The sequence below is a fragment of the Helicoverpa armigera genome, chromosome 26 (genome assembly GCF_030705265.1).
Source record: "Helicoverpa armigera isolate CAAS_96S chromosome 26, ASM3070526v1, whole genome shotgun sequence".
In the NCBI taxonomy this organism is placed as follows: domain Eukaryota; kingdom Metazoa; phylum Arthropoda; class Insecta; order Lepidoptera; family Noctuidae; genus Helicoverpa; species Helicoverpa armigera.
In genome coordinates, this window is record NC_087145.1 from 4,861,764 (window position 1) to 4,880,895 (window position 19,132).

General features: G+C 36.5%; 1 protein-coding gene and 1 long non-coding RNA gene across 3 annotated transcripts in view; one reads left to right on the top strand and one right to left on the bottom strand.

Moving 5' to 3' along the window:
* The first annotated feature begins 1,419 nt into the window (after positions 1-1,419).
* The window catches only part of LOC110372398 (fibulin-1), a 30,648-nt gene continuing 12,935 nt past the window's right edge, over positions 1,420-19,132 (top strand). For both annotated transcript variants that reach the window (XM_064041693.1, XM_064041694.1), the window contains exons 1-3: positions 1,420-1,696; positions 18,373-18,544; positions 18,769-18,847. In XM_064041693.1, the coding sequence (XP_063897763.1) occupies positions 1,639-1,696; positions 18,373-18,544; positions 18,769-18,847 (309 nt within the window). In that variant the 5' untranslated portion in view covers positions 1,420-1,638. The remainder of the gene's footprint in view (positions 1,697-18,372; positions 18,545-18,768; positions 18,848-19,132) is intronic.
* Positions 3,904-4,879, bottom strand: LOC135118833 (uncharacterized). The gene is made up of 3 exons (XR_010277816.1): positions 4,383-4,879; positions 4,113-4,175; positions 3,904-4,035 (listed from the first exon to the last, which is right to left on the bottom strand). It is a non-coding gene; the product is annotated as an uncharacterized LOC135118833 (long non-coding RNA).

Sequence of the window (19,132 nt, forward strand, 5' to 3'; positions counted from 1 at the left end):
CAACGTAAGATATTTACGGCTTTAGTATATTAAAAGGACAAAAGATCCAAATTAACGACTTTCGGTGCAAATAGAATGAAATACTCAATTAGTTTTATCTCAAATTGTAAATAAACGAATTGGCTAATACCAAATGTGTTGACGCTTGATAACATTAAGGTTAATGAACATAATAATGTTATTAACTATACATTTAGTAAATAGTAAATATATTACGAAATTCGCTTAATAACGATAACTTGTAAAGAAACTAAAGATTAAGAAGTATAAAACTAAGAGTTAAATATGAGTTACCTAAGTAATAATTAAAGAATATGTTTTATTTATCGGTCTCGTTGGTTAAGTCAAGATTATATACTTAGAACCAGCTTTTGTATCGCGAAATGTGTCACAGGTCATGGTCTATTAATGATATATCTATTCCTGGTGAAAAACCCAACATTTTCTTCTAAGAAAGATTATTAATTTCTAAACATAAAGTTTACCGAAAGACCGAAACAATTTTTGTCCGAGTTAAACTGAGGAGACACTCTTTAATGGTTGTAAACTGTAATGATAGTGTGTATGTTTTTAAATAAATAAATAAAAATTTCTATAATGTTCTTATACTTTTTTATCAGGTATTTAAGGAGAAAACATGCTGCACCGACCCGAAATAAAATTGGGATAAGGGCAGGAGGATGGCTGCTTTTTTTATCAAGTTTGTCCTTCCAGCTTGCTCAAGGAAACATTCTTAAAACAAACTAAAATCTTCCAAGGACTGCTGCCAAAACAAATAAGTAATTTAAAACAATAGCCCTCCCTTAATTTGGTATAACCTCGTTGGTGGTAATTAGTGCAGATTGCACGTTCCCTTTCGCTCCCGTACTATAACAATGTGCATACAAAAGTGTGCTTGTACAGACAAAAGTACACACAATCTCGTATTAATTAGCAACTTACTAAGTACACACATTGTTCACACTCTCTCCTCGATGCGGGATTTTGTTGCGCCACTTGTTAACGGGGAAAATTCCAAAAAAAGAATACTAACAAATATTTGAAATTCCTGAATTTGTATTGCTTGAAAAAATATGAAATATTTAAAATAATTGCTTCTTGGCTCCCAATTGACGGCGATTTTTACGTTTTTTTAATAATAAGTACTTACCTAGGTAGGTTTAGACTCTATTATATTTTATTTAAAATCTTGTAAATAAGTCTGAATATTTGTCGTAAATGTTGTACGCAGATACGTATTAGGTACATAATTAATTATGACTTTTCTTCCAAAGTTTCAGATACCAAGGTTTACTTTGGCTATGGATACCATAAACTAATTGAAACGGGACTGTCCTTTTAACAACCAACCTACATGTTTAGAAAAAAAAAAACACGTTGTTTTCGAAAAGTTTTTCCCGCTGAACTATGCCCCGTCTGCGCGGGTGTCATGCGCAGAAATCTTATCACAGTATGACCCGCGCGCCCTATCATTGCTGGCCGCGACTGTTCTAAAGACGCGCGGAATCTCGGTTCAACACAGAATATACTACTAAATAACTAAAATATTAAACTATGGTTACTAAAAACACTAAATATAACACAGTGAAAACGCTCTCGTTTTAGTTTAAGTGTGTGTTTTTTTGTAATTTTTTGAAAATGAAGACTTTATTCGTGTTCAATTTAGTGTTGTGTTTTTCGGCGAGTTTTGTGAGCGGTGAGTAATTTCTTTGTTGCAAAACAATTGTTTAAATATAGTTTTATTCTAGGTATGTATTTATATCTATGATGTGCATCGCGTGTTGGCGAAAATTGCGGTTAAAATCTAGAAAAAAAAAAACTAAGTTTAAAGTAAAAATTACTCTACTCTCCTAAAAACAGAATATTAAATAATTCTTAAAAAAACGTTACTATTTGACCGAATTAATCATGTGAAAAATTTAACGCAATTTTCTAAAAGTAGGGCAATTAACTCTAAGTCTAAGATCTACTTTACCTTACAATCTAAGATAGAATCAATATCTAATGTTAAATGCTTAAGCTCAACTTAATAATCGTCTTAGGATCAATAAGCAGTACTAAGTTGATTACTAAGTGGTTCTTGATATAGAAGCTTCCCAGTCGATTCGATTCGGCAAACTTTGATGCCTGTCGATAACTTATGCATAACTTCGGTCAGGAGTTCTGCCAACTTAAACCTAACTTAAACTTGTTAGGCGATCTACGACCGCTGTTAACAACATCAATTTTAAATTGGTTAAGTCTGAATAGATACTATATCAAAATGTACCTACTTAGTATTTACTTATACATAACTTAGCTGTGCCAAACAGGGTCTATGATTGTTACTACTATTTCATATTTGCACCCTATGACTGACACATCATAAAATGCGATAAACGATATGAATTCATGTCAATATTTTTGGAAAAAAGGAAACATGTTTTAAAATTGAAATACCTACGTAGGTAAGTTGTGAAAAAGAAACCCGACTCATACGTAAGTATAACACCTAGGTATTCTCATTTAAAAAAAAGTGGAAAGTGAGAAAAATGCAGGGAAATGCAAGCGAGTAAATAAGCTATTCAGTACTTACATTAAAACGATAAATAAGTAAGTATGCCACAAAATTATGTCAAGAACAAACAAACATCGATAAAAGTAGGCAATAACTTAACAGTTTCTTAAAAAATATTAAAAAACAAGAACCACCGCGATTTCTAAGAAGCAGATAACTTACAATTAAAGATAAATTGTTTGCTGTTTAAGCTAACTGGCAGATTAGTGGAAATGTGACACGGTCCAGAGTTACTATGGGTTCATGTGGCCGGGTTATCCACCTATGACGTCACCAGATAAAGTTTCGTAAGTTTATTACACGACTGATTACAAGACTAGCGTTTTGCTTTGATATTTTAAGTGTTTTTAGTTAAGTGTAAGTCCGGTTTCAGCGTTGAAATGAAAAATATGGGATCGTCTTTGCGCCAATGGTAGCGGCTTATAGTTTACATTCAGCAGCCCACAGCCCATAATTCCTTTAAAATTCTACCTACTTCTTACAATTCCTTTGTGAACAAAATATTAGTACCTACCTACTTAAGTTTTTCCTAAAATTTTGAGGTGTATTTTACGCTGGAAAAAAGTGTACAAACTGTATTTTCTGATTAAAATTAAGATGGTTAAGTTAAATCATATTTTAAACTCATAATACCTGTTTAAAACTGGTGATAATTTATTAATATGTAATTAGGGTACTAATAAGCTGACCGGTGTATACCTAAGCACGCTTAAGTACACCCATTTAGTGACTAAGCATTAACCCAATTCTAAAGTGCCCTAATTATTAGTTAAACTGTACTTAATCGGGCAATAATGATAATCGTTGGCTAATCCAATATATTTTAATTGTCGCTGTTCGATTAATTTCAAATTAGCTAAAATTGGTTTAGATTAATTGAAGCAGACGTACGTTTCTTCAGTTTTTACTAAGTACTTAGGTACTTGAATAAAAAGTAGTGTTTGTCCCCTTGAATTAAAGTCTTCAGCTTTACCTATAACTTTACCTATAATAATTCATACAAATACCTATATGTCTTAAACACACGTGAGTCTGAAACGTTTTTAAAAGTAAGGTATCTACAACATACACAGTTAGGTATCCTTCTGCGAATTAAGAGCGCTATTACAAAATCGAATCGCTCAGGTTTAGGTAAATTAGACGATAGCCGGCAGCACTTGCGCGCGTGTGCGTCTAGTGAAATACGCAACGCACACCTGCGGACCGCCACGCGGCACAAACAAACTTGAGACTTTGCCACTTTTATTTTCGAAATAGTTTATTGGTTTTATAGTTTATGAAATATTATTTGTACCGATGAATTTTATAACCTAGAATAGCTCGATTGAGTTACAATAAACAAATAATCGTTTACAATTTTTAAATTATTTAATCGACAACCAAACTTTTCACCATGTTTATCAATTAGGTATAAGTAATTGATTTATAAAAAAACTAAAATCTATAATTCGTCTTCCATGTATTGTATCTTCATTTTCCTGCAACAATAAAAACTAGGAATGTAAATAGTTTATTAAAACAAATATGTCTGTTGCGAGTGACAAAAAATACTTACCATATTATTTGTACTGGTATCCGATTGAGTCTGATAATCTGAATTAAATATGCTTTCATTATCCTGCAAGAATCAAAGATATTCAATAATATTATTATGCAACAGCGAAACTAACGACGATGACATTTACGTACATATTTCTATATAATCAACATCAAAAAAAGAGAACCCAATCTATAACATTTTCGCATTAGAATATCATGGGTTAATACTTGTGTATATTACATTTCAATCAGATCATTATAACTAATAAATAAAATAAAAACTCACTAGTATCAAAACGAGTTCGTTGCGCAGGTTGCGCTATATTTTTCGAGCTCCGGCGAGTTTGCGCGGCGCAACAGCGAGCGATACGTCCTCCCTCGATAAGCGCTTGGCGCTGACTAAAGTTGAACACCGCGCGTCACAAGATTTATATTGATTTTTGCATTGCAAACAAAAATTATTTTAAAATATTGTTTTACTTTTAAATAGACCAATTTTTTTTTCAAGCTTTATAACAATACCACCTTAATTATTAAATATGTTTTATTTGAATTTGGATTATACTTTCATAGATAAAAAATATAGTTTTGTACGGAAAATTGTCAGTAACTCTCAGTTTTATAGAATTATTTTTGGTGTATTACTGTATGAATTGTAATAAATTGGTGTAAGCAAGCACAAGTACAAGATATAGTTGTATCTTGAACATTTTTATAAATGGTTAAATTGCTATATCCTCGTAGTACTGAAGCATCAAAAGATTCCCAAAAGCAACATTTTATGAAACATCCTTTGCAGCAGTGGCGGATTTACAAACTTGCCGCTAGTAGGCCATTCAATTTTTGCCGCCTCTAATGATTGTGAACTTAATGATATTTCTGTCAGTTACTAGATTATTTTTGCAAGCCTCTATGTACCGAAGAGTTTAATGTTAAGTAACAAGTTTATATGTCAGCGACTTTGAAGCGTAAAACCTCTGTAACTTTTAAACGGCTCAATCGATTTTCATCAAACATGTCACACTCGCTCGTAAAACACCTGTAGTACAAAAAAAAATTAATTTGAAATCGGTTCATTTGTTCGGGTGCTATGATTCAGTGGCGGCGTAGCATCGGGTGGCACCCGGGGCGGAGTACCTATTGAGCACCCCCCAAAAAAAACGACAATTGTAAAAAACTCAAAAATTTTGTACGAAAACAAGTAAAAAAAAAGCCACCGTAAAGTGAAAAAGTCGCGAGCGAAGCGAGCGCGATTTTTTTTAGTTTTGGGACACAAAAATGCCTACCCAAACAAGAGTGGAAAAAAGCAGTGCAAATAGAAGAAGCCGCGAGCGTAGCGAGCGCGAAATTTTTGATGTTTGGGACGTAATAATACCTAAAGAAATCAGAAAATAGTCAGCGACAAGCGAAAGGCGCGAGCGCAGCGAGCGCGAAATTTTTTGAGTCTTGGAACACAAAAATACTCCAAAAGTTCTCCACCTCATAAACAGCTTAGAAATCGTCAGTGTAGAGCGTCAGTTGTTTTTGCTACTTCGGTGCTTTAACTTTTTGTTAGATTGAGGACTCAAAGAGCGCAGAACAAACCAGGAATGATGAAAAAACCGCGAGCGAAGCGAGCGGATTTTTTATTTTATTTTTATTGAAACGCTATTAGAATATTTTAACATTCATGATCACGTAAGTACCTAAGTATATATTACAGTTTATTAATTTTGCGTTTATTAATCGTTTATTTATATATGGATTGTGTACTCATATACTCAATTATAAAAAAAAACCTGTAAAAAAAATTGCTAAATTTGCCGCCCCTCTAAATCTGCCGCTCTAGGCACTGGCCTACTTGGCCTATTGGTAAATCCGCTACTGCTTTGCAGAGACAAAGATTTTACTGATGTACGTGGACAAATTAAAATATTTATTGAAAACAGCCCCAAGATAAATGATCAAACTTTCTTAATCTTATTTTTGTTTTTTTTTTGTGACTATATCCAAAGCATAATGACGCATCAAAACTCGTATAAAACTCGAAAATTTGTGATAGCCCTCTTAATCGCTGAAATCAGCTGAAGTTAATCAAAATACTACTTAAAATAAAATCGATGTATTTACTCTTATCAAGGTAATATGCCAAACTTTCTTTTAGGAACTCTTTGGAAATAATTCTTAGAGATCTCCATCAGTTGTCCAGGAATTGGGTTGATGTTGGTGTGATTGTTCGACGATGATTGATGGAGCAATATCCTAAGTGGTGACCTAGGAAAAACTTTACTACCAATACAAGTTTTAGGTTTGAGCACGATATACTTACCGCAGTTCTTCTTTACTTGATTCTGTGTACGTTCTGACATACCTGATAGGTACCTGTATTGGTATGTAACCCTTGCAAATACAAAATTAAAGCTGCATAGGGTAAAATTAAAACAATTAAGTAGGTATTTAAAGTTCGGAGATAATCTTAAGAGGCAGTTCAATGTTTATCGTTTTGTTGTGTTTATCGTTAAGAATAAAGCCTAATAAATTATGATAAATTAACCTCCTGAAATAATATATAAAAGACAAAAAGATTAACCCTCAAAAACTCCAAGTAAAGCTAGAAAATTGCGCCAGTTTAACGTAAACTAGCGGCTTATCAGAATTGTTTAACTTTAGAGTAACCGCACACTGAAAACTAAACAGTCGGCCGACAGTTGACACAATGGTTGTCCAAAAAATATTTTTATGAAAATTCCGGTCGGTATCAGCCGGTAGCAGTCGGTCTTAATACCGGCCAAATACCTGATCGCTGTTATGTAAGAATTACCATTTTATTTTATGAGCCCAAACAAACTCTCGGCCGACTAAAAGTCTGTTTTCCTTGGGTACTGTTACACTACGTGGTCTGAGGCAAGTTGGGAATTATTAAATATTTCATTAAACGCCGTGGCGCGATTCACAGCGAGATGGGATCAGTTAAACCAACGTGCTCTATATTAATAAGATTTTTATAACTACGTTTGCATAAAGTTTTGCGAGCTAAATTATCTTGTGGGCTTTCAGGAATAAAGAGCAACCTCAATGCTTTCGTTTTCAGTTTTAATATTGTAAAACAAAAGTATAGGAGTAGAAATAATAGGAATAGGACACCAATGGACTGAAAATGTGGTGTTTAATTAGTAAGTTTTTTTAGTTTTTTTTTAACTTGTTTTTGTAATTTTCTTTTTATTTTCTCATCGTGTGTGATACGTGTGCCGCGTCTTTTTTCTTCTTTCTGTTTAGGATTATTTTTTACTCCAATATTTTCCGGTTTATATTTTTGCCGTTTTGATGTAGTGTTCAGTAATTGGCCCTTTTCCTCTAGGTGACGTTTGTCAGCTTTCCACAAAGAATTAATTGAAGCGAGATGATTAAAGAACATTCTTTGTCAACAGGCACTTCTTTATTTATGTGACCTCAGCATTTTTAAAAGCTTTAGCTGGAGGACAGATAAATTTTTCAGATTTATTTCTGATTTTATTTATTGAAATCTTTATATGACTGGAGCAACACACTTAATTATTATGATGCACGTTGTGACGTTGTCATCAAGAATATCACTTAAACATTATAAAAAATCTTTTCATTACATAAAGTCAAAACAAACATTGCCTGTGGTGGTATTAATTAACCCCTTGTATGCCGGTGCGCAGATCTAGTCGAGATAAATGGATTTTATATTGTTCTCTAATCAGCGGCATTCAAGAAGTTAAACCCCACTTACAGCTTACAACTTTGCACTTCTGAAGTACCTAAGCCAGCCATTTGAAGCCCCAAAAATGCGCAGGATGTTTTGATACATTTTTGACCACTGCATTGTCAAAAAGCTTCTCGACAAAACTCAAATGAGTGAGTGAACATCAGTTCCGAGAACAAACTAAGAACATTTCATAGAAATTGTCTCATAATCTGTTTATGTAAGTCCTAAGTGGTCATGTAATGATGAAAGAGAAATGTGTCACGCTACCCTCGCCGTCAGTAGTATGATCATCACGTGAGGACATGTCTTGTCATTACCTACTTCATATTAATTGATTAGGTGAAGTTGACTCACTCCTTCCTTGTCGAGTAAGACATATTGTCGGCCTGGCTGCGATTTGGTGCTAGATTTATTAAGTCGGCGAAATAAAAGTTGAGTTTATGTTTCTTTTTAATAACATTTTCAATTCTATAATAGCCGACATCTATTCAAATCAACCCAGATTTTTATTGAAATGAACTTATATTAAATCAGTTGATCCTTTGATTAATATTGCAAAATGTTTTATTTTAAACTATGTCAAGCTTCATCAAGCGGTTTCACCCGCATCCCGTAGGAACTATTTGAAACCTTTGCTAAATAAGTACCTTAGCCGTTCTCTCATTCTCTGCAAAAGGCCTATTTTACAAAGAAAGAATTTTTCACAACGGTCCGGTAGTAAATGAGCTTAGCGCATTCGAGCATATAGACAAGCAAACTCTACCTACAGCTTTATATTAGTATATCGATATCTTTTAGTTAAAATCCAACTAAGTACTAGTAATTACCGACAAGTAATAAAGTATTCATTAGCCTCATTAATTCAGTGCAGGTGTAATAAAATCATCGTTTGCTTGTACACAGCACGTTTTATGGTCAGTCCGTCAGTCAGTCAGTACATACATCGGCCCTGCATCTTTGAACATTAGGTCATCGGGATTATCAAGCGATAATTATAAACATTGAAGCATGTTAGATAGTGGATTGATTTCAATAATGTCGCTTTTCTTAGTCATATTTTATATTAATCAATGTGTTGCGACGGCGTTATGACTTGAACTTTTTTGGGAATCACTGCGATATTAAGCGTACTTACACATTTATAATATTTTAATTGAGACGTGCCGAGGAGAGAGCAAATTGGCCGCGGCCATCTTGACATTTCTGCCGAAAGTTTTTCTTGTCCAAACGAATCACGGCGTGTGCGTTGTCTATGCATAACTTCTGGTCTCAACATTGGCTCGCCCGACGGCGGCGTTCCGTCGCACGAACAATGATAATAAAGTTGACGATTGTTAGTGTGGTAACATACTCCCGGCCTTGAAAGCGTCAGGTTTCAAAGTTGAATGACGCCTCTCTCCTTGGCTTGATTTGTAGTATTAATTGTCGGTTAGAGGAAGCGGGCAGATCTTGGAAAATGCCCGCCTTACTACGCCGTCTTGTTTGCGTATATCGGCAACACGAGATATACCGTCCTTCCCAGGGTAGGTTTTCAGTATTCTTCCTAAGCTCCACTTCAACGGTGGCAGATTGTCATCCTTAAGAAGGACAAGCGTGTTCTCTTTTAGGTCATTTTTATGTTCCTGCCACTTGCTCCTGGTCTGCAGCTCTGACACATATTCTTTAGACCAACGCCTCCAAAAGTGCTGCCGTATTTGCTCAACCCTCTGATATCGGGTGAGTCGGTGTTCAGGAACATCGTGGACGTCGGCAGGCACAGGCGCAGTCAGTGGACGGCCAACCAAAAAATGAGCAGGAGTAAGGGGGAGAAGGTCAAGAGGATTGGTGGACATGGGAGTTAAAGGACGTGAGTTTAAAATAGCTTCAATTTGCGTTAAAACCGTAGTGTACTCTTCAAACGTGAGATGTGCATTGCCAACTACACGACGGAGGTGATGCTTACAACTCTTAACGCCAGCTTCCCATAAGCCTCCAAAGTGGCTAGCATAAAATGGAATCATTTTAAATTTAATAGTCTGCGAAGTTGCGTATTCTTTAATGTCATCAGAACAATCATTTAATAATTTTGAAAATTCGTTCATTAAACCTACAAAGTTCTTGCCATTGTCAGAAAAGATCTCAATCGGTTTACCACGCCGCGAGATAAACCGCTTGAGAGCCAACATGTAACCATCGGATGAGAGATCGCTTACAAGTTCCAGATGGACAGCACGCGTAACGAAGCATATAAATAAACAAATGTAGGATTTTGAACCCTTGCTCCTCTACCCTTACGGTTCAACGTGAACACCGGTCCCGCATAATCCACGCCGCACCGTATAAATGGATAACCAGGGTCGAGACGTTCTTGAGGCAAATTACCCATGATCGGAGTAACCGTGGTCGCGCGTAAACGTGCACACTTCACGCATTTGTGCACTACACATTTTGCGAGATTGCGACCGGCGATCGGCCACCAAGATTCCCTTATTGTAAATAACAATAGCTGAGGCGCAGCATGCATGGTACGGAGATGTTCATGCCGAAAGAGGAGCACGGTAAACCAATGTTTCGCAGATAATAAAATTGGATGTTTTTTGTTAAAATTAAAATTTTCAGAATGTTGTATTCGTCCACCTACTCTTATCAAATTGTTTTTGTCAAGAAATAAATTTAACTTAAGCAATTGCGCATTTTTCTTTATAACCCTTTTGTTACTAAGCGACTCGCAAACATCGGGAAAAGATTCTTGTTGACTCAATTTAGCCAAAGCAAGTTCCGCATATTCGAGCTCCGTGACGGTTAATAAGCCCGTTCGCCTATTATTTCTATTGCGCGTATTATAAATAAATCGAAATAAATAAGCAGCAGAACGCTTCAATCTTAAATATTGAGAAAACTTGGAAAATGGAAATAAACTGTCATCAATTGACTGATTAACTATGTGACAAAGAACATTAGACTTTAACTCGGGCAACTCTGAGTCGCAATTTACGTTATTATTACTTGATGTATTTTTTATTTCAAAGTCTATATTGTGTAAAAATTGTGGGCCGTCCCACCATAATGATGAAGAACTAAGTGTATCTAAGTATACTCCTCGCGACACTAAGTCCGCAGGATTATCTTTGCCAGAGACATGTCTCCATGGGTGCTCCTTGGTTAGGTCATGGATCTCTGCCGTTCTATTCTGGACGTATGTTTTTAGTAAATTAGGAGGCATACCCAACCATCCTAGAACAACGGTGGAATCAGTCCAAAAACGACATTATTGACTGTAGAACGTAGAGAGCCAATGACTTTGGAATATAATCGCGCTCCTAATAACGCGCCACACAACTCCAACCTAGGTATAGTTGTGGGTTTCGTAGGTGCGACCTTACCCTTAGCGCATAACAAGCGCACCGTAACGACAGATTCACTATTAATAGTGCGGACGTAAACACAGGCACCATACGCTACCTGCGAGGCGTCAGTAAATATATGTAGTTCAGTATGTATTGGGTCACAACACATAACATATCGCGGTATACGTAGATTGCCAAGCGAAGATAAGTTGCTAGTAAACCGGTTCCAGACATAAGCTACGTCACTAGGAACAGATTCGTCCCAATCTAGTTTTAATAACCAACATTTTTGTAACAATGTCTTGGCTATTGTTATAAACGGGCTTATTAACCCCAACGGATCAAAAATCTGGGCTGCGTGCGATAAAATAATGCGTTTACTAATAATAATTGAGTCTGATTTTATTTGCGAATAGTAGTTCAATTCGTCTGACGCATTATTCCAACCAATACCTAAAGTTTTGTTCTGAGTGTTATCGCCAGTTGCGAGTCGCTTAGTAACATTCTGCACATCATTAAGGTTCGCGCGGTCAAAGTTAAACCCATTTACGTAAAATAAAACATGCAGACTGTAACACGTGACTAGTGCCCTCGCAAATTGCGTTTAAATCATGGATATTGTTCGCTCCGCAAATTAAGTCATCTACGTAAAAGTTATTTTTAATCGTCTCTGCAACATACGGAAGCTCGCAGTCTTCGGCTAATTGTTTTAGACATCGACAACTAAGAAATGGTGCCGACGCGGTGCCATAAGTTACGGTATTTAATTTATATATTTTTAACGGTTCTGACGGATCGTCGCGCCACACGATAAGCTGCAAATCACGTTGATTATTATCTATTAAGACCTGGCGGTACATTTTTTCGACGTCTGCACAGGCCACGTATTTATTTTCGCGAAATTTAAGTAAAATTGAAATTAAATCACCTTGAATGGCGGAACCAACCATCTGTATTTGATTTAAAGAAATACCTGAACTCGACACCATTCCGGCATCAAAAACGACACGCAATTTAGTAGTAGTAGCGTTTTCACGAAACACTCCGTGGTGAGGTAAAAAATAATGCGGTGTACTATACGTTTGAACAAGACTCATGTGACCTAAGTCAATGTATTCGTGTATGAAATCACTATACATTTGTTTATACTTGGCATTACGTAGTAATTTCTTTTCTAACGAGTAAAACCGGTTTTCGGCCTGAGTACGAGTGTCGCCCAAGCAATCAGGCGAACGCTTGAATGGCACTCGCACACAGAAGCGCCCGTCAGCCAGTCGCTTTGTTGTTTTGGTAAAATGTTCTTCGCATGCGAGTTCCTCGTCGGTGCCGATATTATTATTATTCACGGTCACCTATTTCCCAAAATTTGCGTAAAGATTTATCTAATGAACAATCATCATCAGATATTGATGACTGTGTAAAATTACATGAAACATTTTTAATAGGTGGATTATTTAAACATTGAATTGAACCAGACACGACCCAACCCAACTTTGTATTCTGAAGGTAAGGGCCGTTTGTAAGTCGCATTTTACCTTCACAAATAACCTCCCAAAACAAATCCGCACCTATCAACATATCTATCTGTTGACTATCGTAAAACTTTGGATCAGCTAAAGTGATATTGTCCGGTATACTGAAATGATTTATATTCAAAGTTGTTGTAGGTAACTTTGATGATATTTGCGGGAGAATTAAACACTGAACACGCGAAGCGAAACTTCCATTTCGTGACCGAAACTCAATAGTACAGGATTGCGAACACTGTGTTATTAAGTTTCCGACACCATGTATATTTTGAGTGGACTGTATAATTTTAGGTTTTAATTTCTTTATGAAAAATTGCGAAACAAATGAACGTTCACTTCCGCTATCCAGTATAACGCGCGCTTTATGGTATTCACCCGATTGGCCACGTACATCGACAATGGCAGTTGATAATAAGACAACTTTAGTCACATTGTTACAGCCCGCCTGAATATTGTGTACTTGTAAGGAGTTACTATGTGTTATATTACTAGTGTCAAGCTCTGAATTGCTAACAGCTGATTGCTCACTAGATGTCATTGACCTTTTATCCTTACAGTTAGCAACCTCACAAATTAATGAATTGTGTTTTTTGTCACACTTTCTACACGGACCAAAGACACAAGTACCTACAGAATGGCCGGAACGCATACAGTTTATACACAAATTCTTGTCTTTAATTATTTTTAATCTATCTTCCGCACTTAAATCAAGAAAACTTTGACAAGAATACAAAGGGTGTTTTTCATTACACATTAAACAATTTTTATAGAACTTTGTAGACTTAGATTGTGATTTATTGTTAGATTTATTAGTAACTACATTACAATGAACTTTAGATGTGGAAATATTATTTGTTTGTTTTTTATTTTCAAATCCACTGGTTGTATTTATTTTGCTATGTGATACTATGAGAGTCTCTAATATTTCAGCTTTATTCCTAAGAAACTGTAATAAATCTTCCAATTTAATTATTGACTTTGAATTATTAACAGTGTTTAAATTAATTTTATGTTCCTCCCAGTCACGCTCCGTGATGGGGTCTAATTTGGAAACTACAATATATATAATTAATGTATCCCAGTGCTCAGTTGGTTCACCTAATAGTTTTAATGCACGGAGATTTTTCAAAATATTGTCAATTAGTTTTCTTAATAACACCGGAGATTCTTTTGTTAACGCTTGAATTGTGAACATGGACTTTACATGATTGTGAACCAATTGCCTAGTATTATCAAACCTATTGATTAACAATTCCCATGCAATGTTATAATTGTCAGCGGAGAACTCCAATGATTCTATTACAGCTTTAGCGCTTCCTTTAAGTGCGGATTTCAGGTAGTGAAACTTTTGAATTTGTGTTATACTGCGACAGTTGTGAACTAGTGACAAAAATGTGTCCCTGAACTCTAGCCACTGCTCATAAGCTCCATCAAAGTTAGGAATTGTGATGGTTGGTAACTTTATTTTAGCAGTACTGTTACTCGGCAAATCTTGCTGAGATCCCTCATCAGAGCCTGCCATGCTTCTGACAAGGGCAAGAACCCTGTAGTATTCTTGCTCAAACTCTTCGCGCGATTCGAGCTGCATGTCAATTTCTGACTCAGAACAGATATCTTCTATCTTACCTTGAACTTCATTAAAATCTAACAAGATATTTTGAGCACCTGTGACGCGTAATTTTAGCTCTTCTTGCTGTTGAAATGACAAGTTCACGTTTTGAAAGGAAGATACATATTTTTTGAAATTAGTAAGCCGACATCTTGTCGATGCACGCTTCTTTTTTAAATCTTTTAGCATTTTATCCATTTTATCTGATGATTCCATTTTAGCTTGATAAATAAATGTATTCGGTACTCACGGTTTCCAGCGATTACTTAGCTAACAGGCGTTCCTTATGCGGGCGAGCTGAAGCGTATGCGCATCACCCCACACCGTGCAAGCTTGACATGCGAAAATTTTATAACCACAATGGAAGAAGAACCGAAAATCAGATTGGAAAAGGGATAGGACTTAAATGCAAAAGGAATAGGATAAGTTGGCACGTCTCACTTCGCAGCACACGTTACGCCAAGCCACCACACCACGTGCGTCCATACAACACTTTTCGTAAATATTGTTCTTTCGCGTACGATCCGACGAAGAAGGTCCACTTATTATGTTGCGACGGCGTTATGACTTGAACTTTTTTGGGAATCACTGCGATATTAAGCGTACTTACACATTTATAATATTTTAATTGAGACGTGCCGAGGAGAGAGCAAATTGGCCGCGGCCATCTTGACATTTCTGCCGAAAGTTTTTCTTGTCCAAACGAATCACGGCGTGTGCGTTGTCTATGCATAACTTCTGGTCTCAACATTGGCTCGCCCGACGGCGGCGTTCCGTCGCACGAACAATGATAATAAAGTTGACGATTGTTAGTGTGGTAACACAATGTAATAAGACAGATTTATAAATGTTTTAGAATATTTTAGAAATGAAAGCCTACCTACATGCATAACTTTTTTTTATTATCTACCTAGGTAAAGTAGGTACCTATTAATTCTTTGGTGTTCTGTGCTTTCTTAAGATTATCAATTTGTTTTTAGTGTCGTATTTCATCAAGAAATATGCAATTTAAGACTTAGTAGAATTGATTATAAAAATAATAAGTTTGATTAGGTACCTACCTAGAACATCAATAATAATTGATCGCCAATCCTTTGAGCAATCGTAGTGGTGATATTTTCTTTTCTCTGTAAGAAAAGCGGCCTGTGCCCTGAAGTGGGACAATAAAAAGGCTGATGATAAATACAAGATTATTAGAGAATTTACAGGAATGTTAGTTTCTGAGAAGGAAATAAGGATATTGGGAATACCTCCATATAACTTAAATAAAATCTCATTCATGTATCTCTTCCCAAAATATATGAAAATCGAGATCGTGTGCAACCACGGAGCCTTATTAAGCAATGCAAACTGTTTGTGCCAGCAGTGAGCACACGATCCCATCTCACGACAATTTATATGACAACTACCAACATCATGTGTTCTTGACTTTATCCTAATCAGACAATTAGTAAGACACACATGAGCTTGGATTAATGCTAGACAAGTAATAAACTGGTCGAGTGCGAGTCCGGTTCGCTTGCGAAGGGTTCCGTTATGTATCAATCTCAGTATAAAACGACTTAAAATAATTATGTCTGATATTAGCCTCCTGAAATAATTGTTATATTCTGGTTTTCAGTATTTGTTGTCATAACATCATGTATGAAACTTTTAGCTGTTGAAGTATCAAGGTTTATGAGCAGGGCCGCGCCGCCCCTGTGTGCGAAGTGTGCGGCGCACACAGGCGCCAAGACAATAGGGGCGCCGCGCCGCCACTGCCACCTAAATTATTTTTGTTACCTATATGATTGTTTTTTGTAGTGGAGTATCGACAATTAGGTACAATAGGCGCAACATAGGCCTTGTAAACTACAAAACATCTATAACGCTTATTGAACAAGTCTCTCAATATTTAATGTTTATTATTATTCACGTTTATGGTTTCATTTTACGTTTAGGGTTTTAGTTTACATTCCTTACGAGCTCAACGTTAAAACGGCGGCAGTTCTTTGAACCAGGGAAAAAGTACTAGTTATTTAAAACCGTAGAGGCGCCGAGTTTGTTTGAGTATGAGTGAGTTTCTGAATGTAGCCCGATGCGATCACGGGTATTCCTCGATTTTAACGAACGAGATAGCTAAGGTAAAACAAAACAAATGAACAATCATTTGATTGAAAGTGTGTGTAATACTAGTAGTATGGCCTCCTCTATGGATATTGTTGCTAAATTAGTTAATCTTTCCTGACTCATTGTAGAGCGCAGGTAATTTTTTATAAGTTTTAGTTTAGAAAAGGACCTTTCCGCGCTTGCTACTGTAACTGGCATAGTTAGCATAATTCGTAATGCTATTGTAATGTTAGGGCATACAGCTGTCAAATTGTTTATATATTGTCTAAATTAAAACTTATAAAAAATTAGGTAGAAAGCGATGCGTACGATGCGGACAGGTGGACGCACTTGTTTGAGTTTCTATATAAATAATACTACGATCCGTTGCGTGCGATACGTCCGTTGCGTACGATACCGACAAGTGGACGCTTAGCTTTAACAAACAATTTTAAAAAATTCGCGCTCGCTACGCTCGCGGCTGTTCACTTGTCAGTGCCTACCGTTCATTCTAAAACCCAAAGTCCCAAAACTCAAAAATTTTCGCGCTCGCTACGCTCGCGGCTGTTCGCTTGTCGGTATAGTTCTTTCTAACATGATTAGAGTACTTTTATGTCCCAAAACTCAAAAATTTTCGCGCTCGCTGCGCTCGCGACTGCACCTTGCACCGTTCTTTAATATACAAATTTAGGCGCTTTAGTGACCCAAAGCTCAAAAATTTTTGCGCTCGCCACGCTCTGCTTTATTTTAAACTTCTTTTATTTTTTCAATCCTTTTTTAGCCGAACCTAGAAGGTAGCGCCGCTTGTAAGTCCTTTTATTAACAAGAAAATAACTCCTAGCTCACAACAGACTTTTCACGTAGAACAAAGGGCCTCGCATAGACCTGCCGCACGTAGCCTCGCAATGGCTAGGGCCGCCGCTGACTGGAGAACATTTATTTCAGTCAAATTTAACAATTAAAAATATTCATTCAAAAATTAAATTCGTTTTATGATGATTCGTTAAAAAAGAGGCGCTTCATAGGTTTCGCACACAGGCGCTGCCGAGGGTCGGCGCGGCCCTGTTTATGAGATAGGTACCTACATAGGCCTGGCTATAGACGGTTTGCGGAGTCTGTAATAGGGTCCCGTTGTACCCTTTTGATTCGGTTGGTACTCTAATAAAATTAAAATAAGCATTTCGTTATGTAATCTTAATGTTTTACCATCGTGATGTTTAAAGGATAATTATGTTGGTAAACCTACTTAATTACTTAAAGTAATTAGATTGCAAATACGACCCCTATAGATATGCATGTGTACTACTTTAAGATTTCAATGTCGCATTTCATGACTCCCATATGATAGGTTAACGCAACTTCCTCAGAACCGCGTCCCTTTCTACACACACGAAATAACAAAAAGCAATTTGGTCAAAAGGAATAATTTCAAAAGTTTGAAATGAAATGACAAGTCTTATCAATGGGTCTTGTCACTGAGCAATCTTACAACATGACATTGTAGATGAAGTGAATCCTACGCATGTTCTGATGCATATTGTCGATAAGGTCCGCCCGCGACTCTTCAACCTGATTCTCCTGAATTGGATAATGCTTACTGCAGAACACAAACTGCGGTTTGCACTTAAATAGCGATTCGTATTTAACCGGTTAACTGACAATGTCTTGCTTTAGTTAAAGACAGGATACCTAATAGTGGTAGGCGATCTCGCGGTTTCAGCCGAATCTGTTGGAAACTTCTCGCATTCGAATAAAATATAGCCATGATAATGATACCCACGCCCACAAATAACTGCTAAAACAAACCTCCTTCTCCTCGTCTTCTGTTTTAACCGGCATAATATAGGTATAACAATATTTGGCCACTACGAAATAAACATATAGTTAAGCAACTTCACCACACCATTCTCTAAGCCCCTTCAAAAGTTCAGACATTCCAACCAAACTTGGTTCAATCTCCCAAAACGACCAAAAAGCATCTGTCTTAACACCAATTTTCCCATCTTCCACAGCCTTATCATCATCAGAAGAGCTTGAAGTGACAGACACATGCTGCGCACACGGCGAGAGCGCGGCCATGACAGTAGCGTCATGCGCAAGCGTCGCCCCCCCTGCAGATATAGAGCCGGAGCAGATGACTGTGTGTCTTGCTGCGGTGGCCAGCTGCTGTGAACAGCAGTTCTTGTAAGGAATTAGATCTATTGGAGATAAAAAAAGAATAATGGACAAAAGTTCTCTTTGCATCCTGGGGTCTCCAATACTGGAAGACGCCCTTTTCTTTTTTATGTAAATATAGATGAAGGTTTCTTTTTATTACTTCCATAATAAAAACAGTAGGTATATATTAGAGATTGGGTAAAAATGGCCAAAGGAAAGATTATCTACTTAACAATTGATTTGATTTTCAGATTTAAAGAATCATGTTCAGCTGGAATGAAATTAGCTGCTTCAAAGCGATGTAGTACTGCAGATTCGGAGATCGGAACGGTAATGCCAACTCCTTTAATTTCGTTTAATTGATTAATTATTATCATATTTTGAACACGTTTTCGCCAGCGATTTAACTCTGTGGAACCGTGGGAGCTACTTTGCTCTCCTAATACAAAGTTTAGCCTTCTTCAATTTTCGGCTCATCTACCTCTAAAAGTATTTAAAAATTAGGACTAACTAATAATTCCGGAGATCAGCTAGTTCAAGCATACAATATCTTCAGCTTTATACTAAATATTTATATTTAGTTTAGTTATTTGTAAGTTATGTCCTAAACTAAGT